The 19,722-nt window shown below is 36.5% G+C and overlaps 1 protein-coding gene across 1 annotated transcript in view; it reads right to left on the reverse strand.

The window, feature by feature from the left end:
- Positions 1-2,396: 2,396 nt before the first annotated feature.
- LOC121384796 (aldehyde dehydrogenase, mitochondrial-like) overlaps positions 2,397-19,722 on the reverse strand; it is a 28,771-nt gene continuing 11,445 nt past the window's right edge. The window contains exons 4-14 of the mRNA XM_041515380.1: positions 16,974-17,053; positions 15,584-15,633; positions 15,142-15,203; positions 14,171-14,299; positions 12,085-12,198; positions 11,482-11,584; positions 7,915-8,099; positions 6,711-6,875; positions 6,269-6,426; positions 4,722-4,836; positions 2,397-4,223 (exon numbers count right to left, since the gene is read on the reverse strand). Of these exons, the coding sequence (XP_041371314.1) occupies positions 4,191-4,223; positions 4,722-4,836; positions 6,269-6,426; positions 6,711-6,875; positions 7,915-8,099; positions 11,482-11,584; positions 12,085-12,198; positions 14,171-14,299; positions 15,142-15,203; positions 15,584-15,633; positions 16,974-17,053 (1,194 nt within the window). The 3' untranslated portion in view covers positions 2,397-4,190. The remainder of the gene's footprint in view (positions 4,224-4,721; positions 4,837-6,268; positions 6,427-6,710; positions 6,876-7,914; positions 8,100-11,481; positions 11,585-12,084; positions 12,199-14,170; positions 14,300-15,141; positions 15,204-15,583; positions 15,634-16,973; positions 17,054-19,722) is intronic.

Raw genomic sequence — 19,722 nt, forward strand, 5'->3', positions numbered from 1 at the left:
AGGTGATGAATTAATTTCCAACATGTCCAGAGACCTCTTATAGCAAATTAAAATGCACACCAATAGGTATCAACTCATTGATAACAGTGATACCTGGCCTGATTGACCGAGTGTACATAAAAACACACATTACTACTCTGATTGAACTTAGTGTAGGAGAGCTTGATGACATTTGAAAGGTTATGACGCTCCCATCCAAATGTCCGTCTGGCGCTCTTATTGTCAAAGTACTTGGGTTACAAACTACACTAGTACGAGTACTCTAACTGAACTTAGTGTAGGAGAGCTAGATGACATTTAAAAGGTTATGACGCTCTCATCCAAATGTCCGTCTGGCGCTCTTACTGTCAAGAGTACTCGGGCTACAAACTACACTAGTACGAGTACTCTGACTGAACTTAGTGTAGGAGAGCTTGATGACATTTGAAAGGTTATGACGCTCTCATCCAAATGTCCGTCTGGCGCTCTTACTGTCAAGAGTACTCGGGCTACAAACTACACTAGTACGAGTACTCTGACTGAACTTAGTGTAGGAGAGCTTGATGACATTTTAAAGGTTAGGACGCTCCCATCCAAATGTCCGTCTGGCGCTCTTACTGTCAAGAGTACTCGGGCTACAAACTACACTAGTACGAGTACTCTGACTGAACTTAGTGTAGGAGAGCTTGATGACATTTGAAAGGTTATGACGCTCTCATCCAAATGTCCGTCTGGCGCTCTTACTGTCAAGAGTACTCGGGCTACAAACTACACTAGTACGAGTACTCTGACTGAACTTAGTGTAGGAGAGCTTGATGACATTTTAAAGGTTAGGACGCTCCCATCCAAATGTCCGTCTGGCGCTCTTACTGTCAAGAGTACTCGGGCTACAAACTACACTAGTACGAGTACTCTGACTGAACTTAGTGTAGGAGAGCTAGATGACATTTGAAAGTTTATGACGCTCCCTTCCAAATGTCCGTCTGGCGCTCTTACTGTCAAGAGTACTCGGGCTACAAACTACACTAGTACGAGTACTCTGACTGAACTTAGTGTAGGAGAGCTAGATGACATTTGAAAGTTTATGACGCTCCCTTCCAAATGTCCGTCTGGCGCTCTTACTGTCAAGTGTACTTGGGTTACAAACTACACTAGTACGAGTACTCTGACTGAACTTAGTGTAGGAGAGCTAGATGACATTTGAAAGGTTATGACGCTCCCATCCAAATGTCCGTCTGGCGCTCTTACTGTCAAGAGTACTCGGGCTACAAACTACACTAGTACGAGTACTCTGACTGAACTTAGTGTAGGAGAGCTAGATGACATTTGAAAGGTTATGACGCTCCCATCCAAATGTCCGTCTGGCGCTCTTACTGTCAAGAGTACTCGGGCTACAAACTACACTAGTACGAGTACTCTGACTGAACTTAGTGTAGGAGAGCTTGATGACATTTTAAAGGTTATGACGCTCCCATCCAAATGTCCGTCTGGCGCTCTTACTGTCAAGAGTACTCGGGCTACAAACTACACTAGTACGAGTACTCTGAACTTAGTGTAGGAGAGCTAGATGACATTTGAAAGGTTATGACGCTCCCATCCAAATGTCCGTCTGGCGCTCTTACTGTCAAGAGTACTCGGCTACAAACTACACTAGTACGAGTACTCTGACTGAACTTAGTGTAGGAGAGCTAGATGACATTTGAAAGTTTATGACGCTCTCATCCAAATGTCCGTCTGGCGCTCTTACTGTCAAGAGTACTCGGGCTACAAACTACACTAGTACGAGTACTCTGACTGAACTTAGTGTAGGAGAGCTTGATGACATTTGAAAGGTTATGACGCTCCCATCCAAATGTCCGTCTGGCGCTCTTACTGTCAAGAGTACTCGGGCTACAAACTACACTAGTACGAGTACTCTGATTGAACTTAGTGTAGGAGAGCTAGATGACATTTGAAAGGTTATGACGCTCCCATCCAAATGTCCGTCTGGCGCTCTTACTGTCAAGAGTACTCGGGCTACAAACTACACTAGTACGAGTACTCTGATTGAACTTAGTGTAGGAGAGCTAGATGACATTTGAAAGGTTATGACGCTCCCATCCAAATGTCCGTACGGCGCTCTTACTGTCAAGATTACTCGGGCTACAAACTACACAGGCGGCATTTACGTACTGAAACGCCACCTATGAGACCTACTCTCAAATCAAAAGAAGATAATTTCCATCTAATTCTCTTCGATCAAGTGGCAAATAAATCCTCCCCACCCCCACCCCAACCATCAAAATTTTCGATCCCAAATAGCGGAGTCAAAAATGCGCTGAAATATCGTTAAACAAAAAATCCATTATTTTCCTTTCTGTCTAAAATATTAAATAAAAAACAATAACTTTTAAAAACAACATTCACCAAACAAGAGAAATGTTAAAGTAGTTTATTCTTGTAAAGAAAATCGTAATAGGTGATATATTATGTTTGAAAAATAAACAACTCGGCTGACGACTTAATTCATACTCTCGAATAGTCGAGTGAAAAACTGTCTCCAAATACACGTCCAGAGAAAATATTTTGTTAACAATAAATACATGTATATAAATGATATTAGGAGTTTAAATATATAACAATGCTGAAAATTCAAAATCTAGACATATCAAATATGAGTTCATTCATACTAATATAATGATATAATACTTGTTCATATCTATATAAAATGTAGATGTAGTAGATATAGAAATACAACATTTAGATATACAAAATATGAAGCATAACCTTTGTATGCAAAACATACTTTACCTGAACGTATGTTTTCATTATTCTGTGAAACCTGTTTTACAGTAAATGGAATTATTTATAAAATAGACATTTTGGGAAAAAAAAATCATAAAAATAAACTTGTGCCAAATTCATAATACTATATGATATACTATATAATGTAAACCAAAAAAAATCCTGATTTGTATGGACTAGAAAACTAAGTGTTTGTATTGTAATAATACCAAATAGCTAGGTAGGTATGTATACATTATATACTAGCATGTATGAATGAAATAGCCGCATGTGTGTATTGAAATATTGGTACTAACTACACTTGCATTTGTTCATTATATTATCATTTTACAAAATGTGGAGGTCTAATAAAAAAAATACAAGATCATTTTAAATATATAATTAGAAATTAGGGGTTGTTTTAAAAGTCATGGGGTTATAGCCTCACATTGTACAAACTACAAACATTCTTCGCGTAGGCGTGTGCTTCTCTCTCTCTCCTACCACAATGATGCCATTAAAAGATTATCATTCTGTTTGTTTCAATATTGTCAAAATCACGTAGCACTAATAAAACATGTTTTATGCAAGCCTCTTCCTAACATACAAAAATGATGAAACGATAATAAAATCTGGGATGTCTTATCATTTACATCTCTGGAAAGCATTAGTATTTAGGCACTTCATATTTATGTTGTTTGTTTTTTTTTAATTGGTTTTCTCTAGTATAAAGAATTTAATCGTTTATATTGAAGATGCATAGAAATATAATATATCTAAAAAAAAAAAAAAAAAAAAAATACCTAATTCTATGTAATTCATACAGGTTTTTTATTTATTAATAAATACCAAGCGACAACTTTAAATATGTGACAAACAAAATAATTATAAAATGTGCTGTTTTAGACAGTGATGTGAAATAGGCAGAAAAAATGTTGCAATTTGTGATTTCAAACATTTAAAACAAAGAGTGTCTGTTATAATTAATATCAAATAGCATAATTTATACCATGGGCATCACGTACAGGATATCTATCATAATTTATACCATGGGCATCACGTACAGGATATCTATCTATTCACCTTCCTTATCTCAACCAGTATATTATTATTTCAAATGTTAGCTTACAATGGTCGTCTTCATTTTTTTTTAATTTGTCTTTGAAATAAAAGTCACTTTAGGACTAAGTTTATTACGAATAAAAGTCACATTTGTAGGCTACTAAGTTTATTACGAATAAAAGTCACATTAGTACTAAGTTTATTACAGTTACTAGCTCCGTGTTTGGACAGATGAACGTTCGAGTATTTTAAGTGTTCCAAGTCTGTGAAATTCAGACAAAGTCAACGCATCTTACAGCTGTAGACAGAGAATAATGCACCAGTGATACCACATGAACAATTATACACGATGGATGCTGTTGTCATGGTTACCAAGACAACACTGTTTAAGAATTCTTCTGTGGGATGCTGATGGTGACCTGAAATGAAACAAAGCAAGCTGCTTACACATGTTTCGAAATCCGCAACAATCATCATTTTAGTTGACTGACATGCTTTAAAATATGTTATGAAAAAAGTATCCATTTATATCAGTCTGTCTACATATTTTTCCAGACATAATAGTAGATACAAAGATTGCATGTTGTTCAAATATTTACCTGTATTTTGAATTTCTAATGCATTTTAGTTCACCTAAAAGTTTGTTTTGTTTAACACCACCACTAGAGCACATTTATTGATTGATCATCAGCTATTGGATGTCAAACATTTGGTAATACTGACATAGTCTTAGAAAGGAAACCCACATTTTTTCATTAGTAGCAATGGATCCTTTATTTGCACAACCCCATAGACAGGATAGCACATACCATGACCTTTTATATACCAGTCGTGGTGCACTGGCTGCAATGAGAAATAGCCCACTTTACCACTGGGCTACTTCCTGCACACAGCAGTTTGGACCATTATCTACTTACATTCTTAACCTCTGTGTATGCAGACAGTCCGTACTCTCCCAGCTCCCGCCCGTTACCCGACATCTTGTAACCACCAAACGGAGCAGCAGCAGAAAACACATTAAAACAGTTGACCCTGAAAAATACATTCATGATCCGGAAAAAATATAAATTTACAAATCCGGAAAAATATTAATCATCCACAGATCCAGAAAAAATGCATTTATCTACAGATCCAGAACAAATACATTAATCTACAGAACCAGAAAAAATACATTAATGTACATATTCAAAAAAATACATTAATCTACAGAACCAGAAAAAATACATTAATCTACATATTCAAAAAAATACATTAACCTACAGATCCAGAAAAAATACATTAATCTACATATCAAGAAAAAAACCCAACAGATTCAGATCTGGAAAAATACATTTATTTACATCCCCAAGTAAAACATTCATCTATAGATGCTGAACAATATATGATTCTACAGATATGGAAAATAGAAATTTAAAAGAAAGAGACCTGGCCTGGGCAGCTATGTTAATTGATTAACTATTTTCAGTTATATTTAAATTTCTCTCTTCCTCCCTCTCTGTAGCCTACCAAGATTCAGAATAAACCAAACAAAATTTTAGGAAGGAGAAAAAACAATTTCCATTAATATTCAATATACACTTTAATTATAATTAAAAGGAAAAAATAATAAATTCAAGTAGTTTGTAATCTATGTAACAAATTTTTGAACTATTCATAAAAATTCAATACTGAAATTTAATACTAATTTAAAAAACCTCATTATCAGAAAATCTGATGATGAATGTCAAGTCAAGACTTATTGAATCAGAATGCAAAGTTGTTCATAAACATTCTTTGCACATCAGATAGATCAGACATTATTCAAGGGAGACAACCTATTTCAACAACATTAATGAAAAGAAAGAAAAGAGTTATCCGCCTCATGAAATAGCCAGCTCAGGATGTCCTACATGTAAAGCTAGTTCATGTGGAAGACTGTCTACTCACAGACTGTCTACGACATACAAGGCACCCTTTATCAAACTGTGCCTCTCTCAGACTGTGACACACAAGGCACACTTTATCAAACTGTGCCTCTCAGATTGTGACACACAAGGCACAATTTATCAAACTGCCTCACATTGTGACACACAAGGCACACTATCAAACTGCCTCAGATTGTGACACACAAGGCACACTATCAAACTGTGCCTCGGACTGTGACACACAAGGCATTCACTATGTTACGTTAAATAATATTACAGATTGTGACATGCAAGGCACACCTGACTGACATATTGAAGTATCAAAAATCTAACCAGACTGTGCATGAAAGTATATTGTTTGCCAGATCAAAATCATGATTGTCATGTTGAAAAGTTAAATAATCTTACCAGACTGCCTGCTCGCAGACTGTTAATAACATACAAGGCACAAATCATATATATTGACAAGTTAAATAATCTTACCAAACTGTGCCTGCTCGCAGACTGTTAATGACATACAAGGCACAAATCATATATATTGACGAGTTAAATAATCTTACCAGACTGTGCCTGCTCGCAGACTGTTGGCGACATACAAGGCACGATCGATGTCCTTTGTCACAACACCCGCAGCAAGACCGTACATTGATTTGTTAGCTCGCTCCACAACCTCATTCAAGTCCTTGAACTTCAAGATCGACATTACCGGTCCAAAAATCTGAAAGGTGAGGGAATCAAAATTATCCAGTGTTATACTATTATTTAAGATTTTTTTTTTTTTTTTCAATTTTAAAATTTCCATAACTTTTAATGACAAAACTGAAAATTCCTCGACTTTTCAGGTCTCAAAATAACCTTTGCAAAATCCATCACTTTTCAGGCTTTACATAATCCAGCTGTATGAATCCTGTATAAGTACCTTTCCTGACACACAAAGACAGAAAAGACACAACAGCACATACCAAAGCATTACGAGACACAGGCTATGCACACAATGGTTACCTCTTCTTGAGCAATTCTCATGTTATCCTTGACATCCATGAACACAGTGGGCTCAATGAAGTATCCCCGGTCGCCATGGCGAACTCCGCCGGTCCCCAACTTGGCACCTTCTTTCTTCCCGCTCTCAATGAGATTCATTATCTTTCCTAATTGTTCACTGTCAACCTGCAATAAAGTCACTGTTAGTCTTTTGTGTCTTGAACATTCATATGGCAACAACATCATTACATTGCAATAACAAGGAAAGCAATACTCGACTAAAGACACCTCTGCATACATAATAAGCTACAAAGAAATAAATCAAATAATTTTTTTATTGAATAATGCACTTAACACATTTTAATTTCAGTTATCTGGCATAGAACATATGGTTAAGTAGTAGTAAACCAAATAACTTCCGGCTGGGTAAAAGTTCGAGGTGCACCCAACTTTTGATAGAGAAGTGAACACCACAAGTCCTGTGATTGGTCATAAATGTGAGTGTGTTGGTAGTAAAAAAAAATAGTTTTCATCTGGGTGAGAAATGTATGCAATTTTATTTCATCTGGTACCACTGTGTCATGTAGCCTTGTGCTTGAAACATGTATAGGGTACCTGTAAAAAAAAAAGTACTCAAATTTGGGAACTAGGGTAGTCACAGACGCTACCCGCCATCTCAGAAATGAGCAGCTTGAATCCTAATTTTTTTCTAATTCACTTTAAGGGTGAGGGGTGGCAGTAATTATATCCATGGTGTTTGTTGATTGATATGCTGCAGGTAGGAGTTTTAGCCACATATGTTACTATTGTCGTCTATGGGATTTGATTTGCTAGTATACACCATTAAGCACCACACAGATATTGAGAGAGGAAACCCACTGCCACCACACAACAGCCTACTCTTTCCAATATAGCAGCAAGGGATTTTTAAAATGCAGCATTCCGCAGATGGAATAGTACATAACCAGGCTTTTGTTACACCAGTTGTGGAGCACTGGCTGGAATGTTTTAAACTATGTTGTGAAAAATTGGAGAACACCAAAAATTTATAATGCTGACATAGTCTTCAGATAAAACATGCTACATTTTTTACATTAGCAGCAATGGTTCTTTCATACATTTTTCCATAAATCTCATATATCATAAAATATTAACAGTTTTGTTAAATACATGGAAAATACCCCCCACCCTGCCAATTGTTTTTTATAAATATATGACTAGAAACCTGAGGCCCTTGTTCGACTGACTCATCGAAAGGATTTCCCACAGTTCTCTTCTTGGCGCGCTCGATGCTGCGTTCGACGAATTCATCGTACACCTTGTCCTCGACGAATGTGCGCGAACCGGCGCAGCAGCACTGACCGTGGTTGAAGAACAATGCGAAGTGAGCCTGCTCCACCGCTTGCTCCACTGAAACAGAAAAACATTAAAGTGACTGACAGGCATCGAAATAAGTCAAGAATGGTCGTTCAGGTTACCGGGAGGTTACCACATGTGAAAAAAATTTCAACAGTAGTTTCGTTTCCAAACATAAAGCTGGCAATGCATTCCGGACTTCCGCGTTTCATTTTCTCATAAGGAATTGCATCGATGTTCGCACACACTTGTGTATTTACAAGCAATTATAGTCCTTTCGCGTTTAAGCAGCGCCCACCAGATAAATTCACTTCCGGATTTCGTTTCCCGCACCGATACAATTTCAGAACGTCCGCGTTAAAAGTAGTAGCAATATGAATTCAATTCTAACTTTCATATAGTTGTGGTAACCTATAGGTTACCAAGCTATATTTTGTGGTAACCTGTAAATGGGTTACCAGACACAATGCTTATTTCGATGCCTGGACTGACCCTAATTTTTAAACACTGCGGTGAATCTTTCATTATCAGAGAGCTCTGTATTTGATAACTGAAATCAGACATTACTTAAGATTTTATTGTTTAGGTTATCTATTGCCCATACATCCAAAGAGTTTCTGGTCACCTGGTGTTTTTAACACGAAATTAATTTTTCATATTTTAAAAATATTTTTAAAATTAACGTACCTCTTGGAAGTAATGGTTATGGAGGCAAGCTCTAGCCTACGTTTTATGGTATTTCCACATTTAAATGTTCCAAACTCTTGTTTCACTCTACTGTAACTTTATTCAAATGTGTACTAGGTTTGTGGATTGACACCAAACTTAGTGTCTATTTTCACGGGTTAAAACGAAGATCTGCAACTTTTAACTACAGTCATTTGTCTACAGTGCAGTTCTGGATTCCAGTGTTTCAATGGTAGAAATTAAGAAATATGTGACTATCTATCTATGAGAAAACCCTGCAAAATTATAAAAAGAAATATTTTTATTTTTTAAAATAGTCCAGACTTGTATCATAGGATTGTATTCTGCCTTTAAAGGGGAATTCCTGAGTTTGCTACATTGTAAGATGTTTCCGACTAATAAAATATTTCTTCAATTAACTTACATATTAAGTATATTTTCTTGTTTAGAATTCAGGGCTCGAACTTAAGAATTTATCACCCACGGCAGTTAAAAAAAAAAATTCCGACGACAATTTTGATGGCAATTTTTTTAAACTGACTTTTGCAGCAAATAAACTTGACTGAAAGGTTATTTTTCTGTATGTAGGCTACATGTAGTCACATTTTTTAAATTTATGTCAATAAACTTCAATAAACAAGAATTTATTATAAATGGAATCATGCACAGGGTATGCGCATGACTAAATATAGTTCCGTTGCGTGGTACAAACTAAACACTAATTAACTCCAACCAGGACCCAAACATCCATGTTAAATACTGGCAGATAATGTTCATACACGTTTATACATTTTGCCATCGGTTAAGAGCTATACCGACGGCAGTAATTTTTATTCGGCGGCACAAAAGTGCTATCGGTGACACCCCCAACCGACAGCAGTTTATATGTCACCGATGGCAATTGCCCTGGAATATCATTGTCTGTATATTCAGTGTTTCTGGTCATCGAAGCCCAAACTGGATTTTGTCTTCAAATAATTTTGTATGTACGAAAAAACATATTTTAGGAAATAAAATGATATTTAACCTACATGTAGTACAAATATTAGAAGGATCAATTTTTTTTTTAATATACAGCCATTAATATTTTATGCAGAAAAATATGTTTGATATGTAATTACAATCGTTAAAAAGTCTCAGTTAGTCGATGACATCTTAAAAAATGCAGCAAACTCAGGAATGTCCCTTTAATAATTTGAAAACAAGCATTCTGAAAGTACTGCTAAAGCAAAACATGTCCCCAACCAGGTCCTACAAATCTCCAATGTTCAAGGGTCAGAATTCTGTCAAATATCAATAAATTCCATTTTTGACAGAGTTATGGCCCTTGAATAAATACTTATGCAAATCAAACGATCTCCTCGGTGGCGCAGTGGTTAAGCCATCGGACTACATGCTGGTAGATACAGGGTTCGCAGCTCGGTACCAGCTCCAACCCAGAGCGACTTCTTAAGGGCTTAGTGGATAGGTATAAGGCCACTAACCACTAACCAACTAACCCACTGTTCTGGACAGATATCCCAGATAGCTGAGGTGTGTGCCTAGGACAGCATGCTTGAACCTTAATTGGATATAACATGAAAATAAATTGAAATGAAAAATGATCTAACCATAACTCCCTGTGAATATCAAACTAAATCTATAACTCTACATGATAAACCTATACACAAAATTTCAGATTAATATCTGGACACATTGTAAAAAAAAAAAAATCAGGAAAATTATAGGTGGGACAGGCATGTGGAGGTGAAATCTATAGTCAACTCCGGGTGGATCAGTAGAGTACTAATAATATCATTTCTGCCTTTTGTTGTAGCAAAATTACAATTCCTAATTAATGATTATCATTACAAACACACGTTTATATCTTACAGAATATTTGTAGTAATTATATTTTTTGCTGGCAAAAAGAAAAGAGGTTCTTTTGTTAGTATTTACATAATTTTCAATATTGGACTAGTTTTGTTTTTGTTATTTAAACAGAATATTATCAGGCTACCACTGAAAAAGGTTGAAGGTCAAGGCCTGCATTGTGCATGAATTCCTGTTCACAACTTTGACCTGTTGACCTTGTTTTCCCATACAGTCACATATTTTCATTAGACATGAAAAACTATTACCCACCACCTGTATCAGTATTGGTTAAAAACATTCAATATTTGTGCCCCATGCCTAGAAGATAAACATTGAGGACTTCCAATCTAATTAAGGTCTAAACAAAAAAAGCTGTGCATTTTCATGAACTCGACCGTATCTAGAAAATAGACACAGACAGGCAGACACAAAAGAAAATATTTTATTGTTTTTGTGCATTAGTGGATTTACCAATGAATGAATTTTTTTTTAAAGATGTTGAAAAAAAAATGAATTTGAAATTACAGAAATGTTATCATCACTTTATTTGTCCCAGAAGGTGTTATAACTGGATTTATTACCCATGTGGTTAAAAAATATATTGGTAAATATCAAAGTGATACGTCCCAATAGAACGCCAAGTGGGACGTAACACTTCGATGTCACACGATGACGTCATCGATTGGCACACTGCAACCTAACAGGAATGCCAATTAAACGATTATGGGTAATAAATAGACTATTAAACTCGCTATCATTTCCAATCATGTTTATATCCCTCGTGAAATAATTTTGATTGCCAGTCGCTAAAGCTCATGATAACTCAAACTTATTTCACTCGTGACATAAACATGATACGAAATGGAAGCTCATTTAATATCCTATAAACACTTACTGTCAGCGTCAGCAAAGATGATATTTGGACTCTTGCCTCCAAGCTCCAGTGTCACTCCCTTCAGGTTACTCGTCGCGGCGTACTGGGGAATGAGCTGACCAATCTGAGAAAAAACAACACAACACAGTAATGTCCTCTTGGAGACTTCTTTTGTAAATTTTTATGTAGATTTGAAAAAATAATTTCTAAGCAATATAATAGCTATAAGATATGCAAGTAATATATTATTATGTAACTACAATATACCACACCAAGCACTTATAGTGGAATGAATGAATGAATGAATGAATGAATGAATGAATGAATGAATGAATGAACGAACGTTTAATGACACTGCAGCACAAAAAATATATATCGACTATTCAAACTATGGCAAATGTGAAAATGAAGCGACACTTATAGTGAAGGCAGGGAACATTTTGTTATCAAAATCTTGATCTTTAAAACTTGCGTAGCAAATTGCGACATAATCCTGAAAAATATTTTCCCTAGGAGGCTGGGATAGGGTATAGCACGTTTCGCATGGAGTTATAAAACATGCTGCTACCACTACAGTTGCTTCATAAAAAGAAACAGTGTCTTGTTCTTTGTTATTGATTATACCTCTGTAGATCCCGTAAAAGCGACCTTGTCGACGTCCATGTGTTTGGCAATGGCAGCACCAGCTGTTGGTCCATACCCCGGCACAATGTTAAGAACACCTGGTGGGAAGCCAGCCTGCAGCGAAAAATAGAGCAAACCATTGTTATGTAACAGAGTGAAATTATGAAAGAAAGGAATATTTCTTTTATGACATTTCATAGCTATGTTTTTATCCCACTGCCCCCTTTCCTCTCTCCTTTGAATTCCATCTCATTTCTTCCCAATCTGGCAACTCCTATCTTTCAACTTCTTTCACTGTCCACATCCACATCCCAATCCTTGCCTCTACAACCGCAACAGGTGCTTGTCTCTTGTGGCTTACATTCCCCATCAGCTTTTAGCTATGGACTTAGTCTGACCACTTCGGAAAGTGTTCAGTAATCCCTTCTGGCATTGTTAAGAGGCACTTGTAACCACCTACTATATACCCCTACTACCGGCGGTCATTAGTGCCGTGGGTCAGACCAGCTTTATTAGTGGCAGAGGATAAGGATGCCAGGTGGGTGCAGGGAAGTACACAGAGACTGCATCCATGGAGAAGTTGAGACAGGTAGGCAATGGTGTGGACAGCTCAGAAGACAGAGTCAGAGGAAATTGACAGAAAGGGTCGAAACAGATTGAAATCGTGGGAGAAATTGGAAAGGTTTTTTTTATACATATAAAGATAATGAGAATGACAGGCAGAGGGTGAAAGATGAGAAAGATGAATGAATGAGCTAGCCAGATTTGATAGGATTTGAACCACTGTAGTCAGCTTGATTGTACAGCAGCTTATCCACTAGACATGGAACTCATTAAAATATAGCTATTTGGTGTGTAACATATATATAGAGGATTCGTCAAGAGTATTTTTTAATATGGAAAATATCAACCGAGTCTATGTTTATCGGTATTTGTCGAGGCTCTGCCGAGACAAATACCAATTAACTGGACGAGGTTGATATTTTACATATTAAAAAACACGAGTAGCGAATTCTATTTATCCTATAACACTTCTAAAATAACATTTTAATTAAATTTTTAGTAAATCACAGTACTAAAGTCGCCGCCATTGATAATATGACGTCATCACGATTAGCAGAGATTAGTTTGACGTCATGCATTTTATACAAATCTTTGAAAACATTACGCTCATGTACACGGGTCTTGTTGGCTTGTAAGCAAATGACCCATCCACAGCAATACATTACCTGGAGACTTTGCAAATTTGCATACCATTATTAACCGGGTTAATAAAGTAAATTATCACATGGGTTTATGACATGGATATCATGGGTAAGTTATAGGATAAACATGGTTATTTGGGTTCAGTCATATGACTGAAGTGTCTAAGGTGAGCACTTTGCTGACTAAGCTAAATCCCACCCTCTAATTCAAATATACACCAGACAGATATAAATCCTAACAAGAAAAGGAATGGAATATTTGTTTAAAGACATTTCAGCACATGTTAAAATATAGCTGTCTGGGGTGAAACATGGTTATATGGGTTCAATGCTACAACCCTTGTGGCTAAGATAAGTGTTCTTCAGACTGAGCTAGATCCCACCCCATGGGATAAAAAGATATAAATCTAATAAGAAAAACAAACATATATTTGTTTATTGAGACTTCAGTGCATTTTAACATATGATAATTCTGAAACTTTGCACACAGACAGACAGACAGAGACAGAGAGAGAGAGAGAGAGAGAGAGAGAGAGAGAGAGAGAGAGAGAGATGGGGTGGGGGGGGGGGAGAGGGAGAGACAGAGACAGACACACAGAGAGAGAGAGAGAGGGGGAGACAGAGACAGAAATAGAGAGAGACAGAGACACACAGAGAGAGAGAGAGAGAGAGAGAGAGAGAGAGAGAGAGAGAGAGAGAGAGAGAGAGAGAGAGAGAGAGAGAGAGAACAAAAACAGGGGGAGAGAGACAAACAGAGAAAGAGACTGACAAATAGAAACAAACAGATGGAGGGAGGGAGAGAGAGCGAGAGACAGAGATAGACAGAGAGAGAGAGACAAAGAGAGAGAGAGCTAGACGGACACACAAAGAATGAGTCCTACTTCTTCCGACAGCTGTGCAATGTAGAGCGCCGTGAGTGACGTCTGCTCAGCTGGTTTCATCACCACAGTGTTGCCCATCGACAGGGCGGGGCCTAGCTTCCACGCCTGCATCAGCAATGGGAAGTTCCACTGAAAATGTCAAAGTATATTAATTGGTGGACAAAAGTATATCAATAAGAATGAGTTTAACTTTCCAATGGGGACCACATACAATGTAAGTATGCAAAACATTGAGACTGTTGGACCTCCACCCATCCCATCCTATTTATACAAGCATATACAATACATCTCAATACAAAGTACTCATTTATAAAACCACAGCATTTGATATATACCAATTATAAAGTAATGATGGATGTGGTGTGGTGGGGATTTGATCCATCGACCCAAGCACCTCAGGCAAGCCACTCCACCGACAGAACTAGATCCTGTTCCAGTCTGAATAGATTTTTTTATGCATTCATTTTCCATTTTCTATGCCTGCACTATGCCGCATCAAAAACTGTGTTAATAGAAACAATTCTTACACCATCAGAGCTCAGATGAGCATTCTACCACTATCTAGATCCTGCTCTTTAAAGGGACGGACCCAAGTTTCAACCCGTGAAAATTAACACTAAGTTTAGTTAATCTACAAACCTGTAACACATTTGGATAAAGTTACAAGTGAGTGAAACATGAGTCTGCGACTTTGAAATGGTGAAATACCCTCTAAAAATAGACTGAAACTTGACTCATATCTGTTACTTCTCAGACGCATTAGCGTTTTTAAAAATATGAAAAATGCATTTTGTGATATTAAAAACACCAGGATGACCAAAAACACTTCGAATGTATGGAAATTGATAATCTAAACAATAAAATCTCAGTGAAGTATGATTTAAGTTATCAAAAACGGTTATAATAGTCAAAAATATGCATTAGTGTTTAAAAACTAGGGTATGTCCTTTTAATAAACAACACAAACTTACTGGAATAATCTGTCCACACACACCGATAGGCTCATGTCGAGTGTACGTAAAGAAATTACCATCTGCAAATACAATTTGTATCAATGTTAACATGCAGTTTTTGTTATACACAATAGCACATAATTTTATCATGATATTTGGTATATCAGAATCATGGAGAACTGGAATGAAAAAAAAAAACTTTAAAAAACAAAAAACTTTTTTAAAAATCCCATATGACTGATCCTTTGATTGACGGACCAATATCCCACCTCAAAACAGTACAGGAAGGAAATGGTTTATTTAACGATGCACTCAACACACTCGGACATGTGGTGAAGAACCACACATATTGAGGGAGGAAACATGCTGTCGCCACTTCATTGGCTACACTTTTCATTAGCAGTAAGGGGTCTTTTATTTGCACCATCCCACAGACAGGATAGCATCTTGAAGTGCTTACCAACAGGAATAGTTTTTCCATGGTTCTTGTTCGCATAACCAGCATAGTATCTGAAATAACAACGAATGAATGAATGAATGAATGAATGAATGAATGAATGAATGAATGAATGAATGAATTAATAATTAATTAATTAATTAATTAATTGTTTAACAACACCTCAGCATGAAAAATATATCTGCTATTGGATGTCAAACTATGGTAAATGCAAAAATTAAGTGAGGAACCACATCAATATAAAAATTCAACACTTAAATTAAAACACAGTGTAAAGATGCCTGAGATAAAAATTAAAAAAAAGAAGTTTAATGCAAATTATGAACATTAAGATAAGCGATGACAATGACCTTTGATAAAAACAAATGTTGCTGAATCTTGGAAAGCATGGAGGAACAATGACAGGAACAATTTTAGGGTTCATCGATCACACTGTAAATAATTTAGTTTTAGTCAATTTACAGTATATCAAGAGTATTTGTCTGAAAATTATTAAAACGTGGCTAATTTAAACAACAGGTTTTTTTTAGCCAAATACAACATGCTGCAGCCACTTTGAAAAAGAAATTATAAAGTGACTAATTTGGCAAGGGGGAGGGTGAGCCCTGGGTTAGTACTAAAATCAGGAATTGTGGAAAAATTAGGTCATCCTGAAAAGATAAACTCTATAATGTATCTACTAGTAAATTTAACTCCAAATAAACTGGAAATAGGATAACAGGGTTTGAACTAATAAAGTTTTTCATTGAGATACTTAGTATCTCTATATGGCGACAGATCACTTATTTTCTCATTCAGATGACCAAAATTCAGAAATATATTTGCATGTGTAGTCTGCTGTTTGAGTGATTATTTCATGGCAGACCACTTTGAAGTGGCAACTTTCAGACAGGGGAGACCATGTTTGTAAACGTGTAACTTGTTAACATTGAAGACTTTCCTGTGGTAATTCCAGCTCATGCAAATGTAGTACTTTTGTGTAAAATGGGTGTACTCCGGCCAGGTTTAGTGGGTGTGTTTGTTTGAACCAATATCCTGGGAGAAAGAGCCGAATAACAAGGGTTGTCCTTTGCAGGGCATGTTGCCCTCAGGCAGACAAAAGTGCATTAAAAAATCCACAGAGCTCTACTGATATTAATAAAGTGCAATGACCAATAATGTTATACAGAAACATATAGTGTAAATAATTGTGCTCTGTGGCCTAGATAAAAACAATGTAATTTTAAACTGCAGAGACACTAAAACTTGAGTTATATATTATATCATCAGTGTACAATATCAACCAACGGTATAAATACACAGGAAATTTTAAATTTACTTGTACTTGTATTTTGCTCTAGTATACCAGTGATACCACAACTTTAAAAATGTTTACCAAGAAAAAAAGGTTTACCTTAAGCACTTAATGGACAAGGGGATATCAGCTGCATAGGCCACTTGAAACGGCTTGCCATTGTCGAGCGTCTCCAAGGACTGAAAGAGATTTTAAAGAAACTAGAAGTCTTCTTAGTATAGACACTAACCCACCTGCGTGTATGTTTTATACCATAAACTAAATGGCCTCTATTTACAAAGGCATTTATCTCTTAGTCAAGTAAACCTTCCCAAAACAGATCTGTGAGAATGGAAAATCGGTCAGATCAAGAAAGAAATGTTTTATTTAACGACGCACTCAACACATTTTATTTACGGTTATATGGCGTCAGATATATGGTTAAGGACCACACAGATTTTGAGAGGAAACCCGCTGTCGCCACTACATGGGCTACTCTTCTGATTAGCAGCAAGGGATCTTTTATTTGAGCTTACAACAGGCAGGACAGCACAAACCATGGCCTTTGTTGAACCAGTTATGGATCACTGGTCGGTGCAAATGGTTTACACCTCTACCCATTGAGCCTTGCGGAGCACTCACTCAGGGTTTGGAGTCGGGATCTGGATTATAAATCCCATGCCTCGACTGGGATCCGAACCCAGTACCTACCAGCCTGTAGACCGATGGCCTACCACGACGCCACCGAGGCCGGTCGGTCAGATCAAAGTTCCAAAGTTGATGTGATGATGTGGCAATTTGGGGGTGGGTTTTTTTTTTGGGGGGTGGGGTTGAGGGGGTTGTTGAAAAGCATGAATTGGACAGAAAAAGTGAGTACATTTGTTTATGTCTTTTTCATCTACCTTGGTACCCTAAAGAAGGACGGACGGAAATGTTTTATTTAACAATGCACTCAACACATTTTATTTATGGTTATATGGCGTCGGATATATGGTTATGGACCACACAGGTATTGAGGGAGGAAACCTGTTGTCGCTACTTCATAGGCTACTCTTTTCGATTAGCAGCAAGGGATCTTTTATATGCACCATCACATAGACAGGACAGCACATAACACGGCCTTTGATATACCAGTTGTGGTGCACTGGCTGGAGCGTGGTACTCTAAATGCTTTACTTTCCCGTTTCCATATAGTTACAGCAACTTTAGTGACTTCAACTTTGGACGTAAACTGTCATGGTACATCACAATGTTATTAGTTGAGGCATAGCAACATTATTTCTGGTATAGATGTCACTACTGTAGCAACCACAGTAAATCTGAAAATCTGTCTGTGGAAAATCTGTAAATCGAAATGCACACGGACCAGAAACCAGCAATATATTTTGTTTGGCCTAATCCATTTTGATTTTGCATAACCCACCATGGTATCATAATCTGATGCACAAAATTATTTTACAAGTCCAATGGACCTGAATCAGCAATAACATTACTAGTTCATCAGAATTACTACTAGTGCAATGACTGCCAATCTATAGGGGAAATTAACTAATACAAACATCAAATGATCATTCATTAAAATTAAACATGCAGAAATCTCCTTTTCACACCTCGCTGCCAAAACAAATGGTTGTCTCCCATTTGTTACACATCCCATTTGTTACACACCTGCATATTCCCACTTCTTACAGTTAGCTTTGGAACTAATTAAGCAAACCCCTATAACCTTAGTGGAACAGTCTAGTCCAATTCAACTATTCAATTCAATTTTCAGCTTTAGTCCATCAAACCAATCACATTGGTACATAATACATGTATGCATTTGTAAACTGATATGCACACTGTAAATTGGGAAAATAACATGTTTAAACAAAAAAATTCAAGTGTATTGTTTTACTTCCATAAACAGTTTTACTTCTAAAAGGGTCTTAATTGTTTACAACTGAAACCATGAGTAATATTATTCCAGTTTACAGTACATCAGCTACGCACATAGATTCTCTATCATCGCATAGTAAATAGATAATTTGTAATAAATAAATGAATATATATGTTCTGTTCTTGTGTCTTAATTGTTAATACAGGCATCAAAATAAGCATTGTGTCTGGTAACCCATTTACAGGTTACCACAAAATATAGCCTAGTAACCTATAGGTTATGACAACTATATGAAAGTTAGAATTGAATTCCTGTTACTACTACTTTTAATGCGGCTGTTCTGATATTGTATCGATGCGTGCGAACATCGGTATGAGATCCACTTAGCATATCTATCTCATGGTCCATTCCTTGACGTGGTGAGGTAACTTTTATATCAGAATGGCTGCTAGTCAATTCATACCCTGGTCATTTCGTACCATAGTCACTTCGTACCTAATTTGGTCGCTTTGTACCCTAGTCATTTCGTACCCTGTTCATTTCGTACCATTGCCAAAAGTCATTTGGTACCCTAGTCATTTTATACCTTGGTTATTTCATACCATAACATAAATGTGTAATGTCAGACGTACTATCACCCTGGTAATGTCTTTTACAAAATAATTTTACATTACAGATGCAAACACCACGTGCAACTGAATAAAAATAATACTAATAATAAAAATGCAAATAAATAATATCTGGCATTTCGTACCGTAGTCAACTGGTAGCTGGAAAATGGTTCAAATTAATTTATTATTATTATCATAATTATTAAAACGTAAATATAAAAAGCGCACTTTGGTCAGTTGGGTTAATGATGACCTGTTAAAGTATATAGTTTCCCTTGGTAGACATATTTTCCTATACAGGTATATATATGCAAGTAATATATTCGCTTCGTATATAAACACTGGTACGAAATGACTAGGGTACGAAATGACTTTTCAC

Source organism: Gigantopelta aegis, chromosome 2 (assembly GCF_016097555.1).
Source record: "Gigantopelta aegis isolate Gae_Host chromosome 2, Gae_host_genome, whole genome shotgun sequence".
NCBI classification, from domain to species: Eukaryota; Metazoa; Mollusca; class Gastropoda; order Neomphalida; family Peltospiridae; genus Gigantopelta; species Gigantopelta aegis.